This window comes from Aptenodytes forsteri, unplaced genomic scaffold (genome assembly GCF_000699145.1).
Source record: "Aptenodytes forsteri isolate BGI_AS27 unplaced genomic scaffold, ASM69914v1 Scaffold236, whole genome shotgun sequence".
NCBI classification, from domain to species: domain Eukaryota; kingdom Metazoa; phylum Chordata; class Aves; order Sphenisciformes; family Spheniscidae; genus Aptenodytes; species Aptenodytes forsteri.
In genome coordinates this window covers 1,701,843-1,707,228 of record NW_008794456.1, presented here as the reverse complement: position 1 = coordinate 1,707,228, position 5,386 = coordinate 1,701,843, and the positions used below count along the sequence as shown (strand labels likewise).

Below are 5,386 nucleotides of genomic sequence, written 5' to 3'. Positions count from 1 at the left end.
CGCTTCCACAGCCACGCAAAAACCAGACAGGAGTTTTGCTGCCTCTCCCCTGTTAATTATTATTATTTTTTAACCGTACAGCCGGGGGGGAATAACCTTCATATCCCCCTGTCAGGTGGGAACGCAAGGTACCCCCTCACAGGGCGGGGAAACATCAACAGCTGCCCCTGTGCACCCAAAACTGGCCCAGCTTTCCCCCCAGAAAAAAAACCTTCAAAACACACTAACGTGGCCCCTGCGCCCTCACTACCTCCTGCTAGGCTGTCTGCAAACACCTGAAATCAACGAAAAAGCGTATTTAGTTGTATTTACTAATTCACACCGGCGCTGCTAGTGCCATTCAGACTCAGTCCCACTCTTCATCAACCAGGCAGCTGCAGTGGGTTTGGGAATATGGGACGATTTCATATTCGGGGCGTTTTGGGGTGTTTTGGAGTCACTAGATGTCACTGTCGGCTCATGGCGGGGACACAACACCGGGTGGTAACGCATGGCTGGCTGGATCCTGCCGTCTCCATGCCCAGGCCAGCAGCCCATGCGGGAGCATGGCCACAGAGCAAGAGACCTCCCTGGCCACCCGGCCAGCAATGAGAGACAGACAAACTGCCTGGGACACCTTCTTCATCTGTATTTTGGGGTCTGGCCCCGGTGAACCCAGCAGCGGGCTGTGCAGGGCACTGCGCCGCCACGCATGCCCATCCCGGGGGTCTACAAGGACCCAGACACAGATGGAGCAATGCTACCTTACGACTCCTATTTCAATTACATCTTCATACCAATAGTAGGAAGACTAGCCATTACTGTAATAACAGCATTATGTGTCCTGTTTTTCTAAGGTTTCCGTGCTAAGTGGCAGGGCGTTTCACACGTAGAGCATCAGCTTGAGTCATGGCCCAGCCAGCAACGCTTCGAAGCGTCCTTCATGTCTCTGAACGAGCCCTGGTGCCCACAATATTAATTTGGAAGTATTTGCGAAGCTGGACTGGGATTGCTTCTGCTTCTGTATTTGCAGAGCACAAGGAGAACCTTCTCCTGGACTTCAGTTTGCTGAAGCATCAGCCTGGCAGAGCGGGAGCTGCACAGAAGGTTTGGCCGCATCCACCTGCAGATGGAGGTCCTTGTTCTCCGGGAGCAGCAGCCCGAACCTGAGCACCCCGTGTTTACCAGACGTTATGTTTCATACTATAAAAGTAGTTCTATCTCTGCAGGAACTGGCCCAGAGATAATAACTCATCTTACCTACTTTCACCCATGATATGGGGTCATCAATCAATTTAAAAAAAAAAACTTTTTTTAGCATTTATTTTGCCCAAAACAGCTTATTAAGCAAAAAACCCTCAAACTCAAACTTTTGGGAAGGATGAAAATACATTGGGTTTTTTTTTTTTAATAATTTCAATTGAAAATAAAAAAGAGAGTAGTTGGAAATGTGTTTTCCTTCTGATTTTTGACACAGGTTTTCAGCTGATCTGTTTAAAAGCTGTTCTTGTTCCATTCCAAATGTTCAAGCTTGAGATGAGTGCACAGGTTTACCAGCAAACACACAAGTGTGGGAAAAAAAAAGTGCTTTCATATTTGCATTGGCATGTCAGGAATGGTAACATGCGAGAGAAGAAATCACCCTTTCAAGATTTCATCACCCTTTCAAGAAGAAATCACCCTTTCGTGACTTCTGCTGTTAGAAAGCAGCTATTACTTTTTGACAACAGGGGTCATCTTAGGGGGAGGAAAATGTGCATTTCTTTTCTCTTTTTTTTACTCCAGTTCCTCAGAAACACAGCAAAAAAGATCAGTAACCCATCCCTGGCAGCTGTGGAGCAAGAAGCCACTGAGGCATCGCTGCCTGTTCAGAAACCAAGGAGCTGCCCAACCCTGCCTCCCCCCAGCCAGTCCCATCTCTTTTTAAAATAAACTAGATTTTTATTAAGAAGCAAAGCAAATAAATAAGTGACACTTATTAAGGAAAAAAAAAAGTTATTTCTATAAATAACAATATAAGAGTAAAGTGATATACAGTGTTCTGGGTCAGAAAGAGACAATAAATTATCCTGAGCTGACGGGACGTGGTGCCTGGTACCCTGGGCAGACCTAGGAAGGCGAGGTGACAGCCTGAGCGCTGACAGCCTGGCCTAAGAGCACTTGGCTGCTAACACACAGTCGGGGAAGGTCAAGTACTCAACTCGGTCCTGACCCCTCAAAGCCCTCCCACCCACCAGAAACACAACTGCTAACTGCATCGGGTGGTTACAGATGTGCTCGCCGAACACTCCAGGTGCCGTTTCCCATGGCACCTGGATGTATAATGAGGAGAGAACAGAGCAACTGCTGTCTGGGCCAGAATTGGCACATCTGGACGAGGGGCAGGGGGTCGTCTGAAGCACCAGAGGTGTTGGAAAGCTGCCTTTTTATAACAGCCCTGATCCCCACACCTCGGCCAGCCCGAGTGCCTCATTCCCTGCTGCAGCAGCATGCGCACACCTTGGCGAAGGAAGGCAATGCCAGAAAGCAGAGAGACCCACCAGGTTCTGCCCTCCGGGTTTGGGAAGCCAAAACAAAGGCACAAAAACCCCAAGGCACCCGACAAAAGGAGGCACTTCTGTTCCAGGGGCAGGATCAGACCCTGTTCATCTTATTGCAAGAGTAATGATGCAGTCTGCGGGTGGGAGCAAAGGGCTTTCCAATTTTTTTTTGTTGTTGTTGTGATCTAAGCATCAAACATGGGAGTCAAGTTAACCAGGAAAAACAATCAGGGTTGATTTTCCTCCCAGCACAGGTCTCCCTCCTAGGAGCACACAGCCACACGCAACACAGGTGACCCCATGTTCAAATGCCCTTATGCTCACAGCCGTCAGAGACACCGTCTGATTGTCACCCCAGCCTCTCTGCTGGAAACCGTTTGTGTGTCCTGGTGCTTCAAGAGCAAACAGGAGATCACATGCCTTGCCACAGCTATGGCACCATCAAGGACAACCGGCCTGGTGATGAAGTCCCAGGAATTACAGCACATGGCTACCAAACAGCAGCCAAACAATATTTGGGGGGGTTGCTCCCAGCCAGCTGGAGTTTGGTCCTGCAGCTCCAACTCTCGCATTGAGACCGTAATGTCTCACTTGAACCAAAGAAGCACAGACATGCCTGCATCCCCAGTATCTCCATCAAGCAGACACGGCTCAAAAGAACAACAGCAGCAGCTGAATCTCATCAGCTGTTCAAAGCTCAACGTCCACGGTGTCCTCCTCGTGGTCCTTGATGTCCGTCGAGTCCGCGGTGGCAGGCTGTATCACCCTGAACTGTGACAGCTTTGCCGCCTTCTGCTCCATGCTCTGCTTCCTCCATTTGATCCTCCGGTTCTGGAACCAGACTTTCACCTAGCAGGAAAATGGCACAACAGCTTAATCCAAGGTCTCCAGGAGCCCCTTTCCAATGGGGGCCGTTGCCACATGCTTCCGACGCAGATGTCTCCAAAAAGCAGAGTTCCTTAAAGAAAGGGGCATGCCTCTTCTCTGCTCGGGGCACAGTGCATGCGAGCAGGAGGAGGTGACACTATGGTGGGCAGAGTGGTGCTGGGAGAAAGGACCAGGGGAGAGGGGGATGCAGGTGCACAGAGGAGGCTCTGGCCAGGGGAGTGAAGGAGGTGCCTCCCGTAGTGAACCCATCCCTGGGGCCACGGCTACCAGAGGGCATGATGAGACACCCACCTACCCCCTGCTCCTGCTCCCTGTGCTGTTCACACCCTCCCTGTGCCCCCCAGAACTGCCCTTGCTTTGCTCTCCCTTTCCCCAGCTGAATTTGGATCCCACCACAGAAGATCACGTGGCTCCTCCTTTCCACAGTAAATAAGCAGTTTGCAGTGGGAGGGGCAGAAACTCACTGGGAAGGGCAGAAAAAAATTTAGATCCGGCGCCACAAAAGGACACTTAATACAGAGGATTATAACAATGTAGATACATTAGTCCAACCCAGCTTGAACTCTAAAGCAAACACGTTTGTGCTCCTGAATGCTTTTTGTTCCACTTCATGGATTAAGAAAACGACGTTCTTACTCATAAACCATCTAAACCTATCCTGCATCCCTCCAGGCACATGGGTTCAATGTCATCTTGCAGCAGGGAGTCCCACGGGTCACTTTGCATCACGTCCTCCTCCCACTGCGCTTCACAGCAGGGACATCACCACAGACCAAACCCAGACCCGGGATCTCTGCCACCATCCCCAGCTCGCCCATTTCTTACCTGAGTCTCTGTGAGATGCAGAGTTGCAGCCAGGTCTACTCGCTCCGTGCCCACCATGTACTGCTGCTTGAGGAACTCTTGCTCCAGCCGCTCCAGCTGCTCTGGTTTGAAGACGGTGCGGACCCTCTTCATCTTGCAGGGCCCCCCGGACCTCCAAGGCACAGCAGGGCACAGCGCGTTGGCCCCTACACAGTGAGACAACTCCAGACCTGCAAGCAAGAAGCAGCGACTGAAGGGGTCTGCATGTTTGAGGCCATTCCTCCAGCCCTGTTGATGTGCCAAACCCAGCTTGCTTCAGCTGTAGCTGAAATCCAAATGCAGCTGCTCTGTGCACTGAAGGGGGCTGGGAGAAAGTAGCACCAAAAAGAAAAGCAGGGATGTCCCTACACTGTCCCTACCTGGATCATCTCATCTAGGCTCCCTTTCCCACAAAAGGTTGGACCAGATGATCCTTTGAGGTCCCTTCCAACCTATTCCAGGATTCTACCCCATAGGTACAACCTAGGACAGTCCTGGACATGCAGCCAGACCCAAAGAAGTCAGCACTCAATGAGGTGAGCAGGGTTTGACCTCCACCTGTACAGGATCTTTGCAACAGAATCATAAAGTCCAAGAGCTGCCGAACGCAAAAATCCCCCCTCCGTCACAGGAAGTCCCTAATCACAAATGTCTAAAGTTTGGGGGAGTTTACCCCATGCTGGCCCCTGCTTTTACCCTTCCCTTGGCACCCGTAGTCAGCCAGTGTCCAGAGGAAGATACTGAAGCTGGCAGACTGGCTCGATGAAGACAAGAGTCACCAGCCCTCGCGCAGGTCCTCATCCCGGACCTTAGTCCTTTGGTCTCGGTAGGTTCAACGGATCCATAAAGTTCCTCGTGTGCAGAGGCATTAGCAGGACTAACAAGTGGATCTGGTCTCAGTCTCCTATCTAGCTGTGGCCTGATGATAACCATAAGTACCTAATTAACATACAATACAACATCAGCGCTGCCACAGGACCAGCCGGCACCAGCCCAAGAGTGGTGCCGTCTCTGGTTTCTGAAGCCCTCATCCTGCCAGCACAGACTTTGATTCACACACATCTCGATATGTACAAAAGGAGCGATATGTACAAAAGGAGCATGTGACTGCTACCCCCAACCATCCCCCCCCCCGC

The 5,386-nt window shown here is 51.0% G+C and overlaps 3 protein-coding genes across 3 annotated transcripts in view; all 3 read right to left on the bottom strand.

Annotated features, from left to right (window-relative positions):
* Positions 1-326, bottom strand: part of CCT7 (chaperonin containing TCP1 subunit 7) — a 26,598-nt gene extending 26,272 nt beyond the window's left edge. Inside the window, 1 exon segment of the mRNA XM_009290676.2 lies at positions 323-326. The gene's annotated coding sequence lies outside the window, so the exon portion shown is untranslated.
* Positions 1-2,237, bottom strand: part of SMYD5 (SMYD family member 5) — a 10,538-nt gene extending 8,301 nt beyond the window's left edge. The window contains exon 1 of the mRNA XM_009290718.2: positions 2,214-2,237. Coding sequence (XP_009288993.1) covers positions 2,214-2,237 — 24 coding nt within the window. The remainder of the gene's footprint in view (positions 1-2,213) is intronic.
* Positions 2,238-3,209: 972 nt separating this feature from the next.
* LOC103908359 (homeobox protein not2) overlaps positions 3,210-5,386 on the bottom strand; it is a 16,890-nt gene continuing 14,713 nt past the window's right edge. Inside the window, exons 2-3 of the mRNA XM_009290717.1 lie at positions 4,233-4,441; positions 3,210-3,368 (exon numbers count right to left, since the gene is read on the bottom strand). Coding sequence (XP_009288992.1) covers positions 3,210-3,368; positions 4,233-4,441 — 368 coding nt within the window. The remainder of the gene's footprint in view (positions 3,369-4,232; positions 4,442-5,386) is intronic.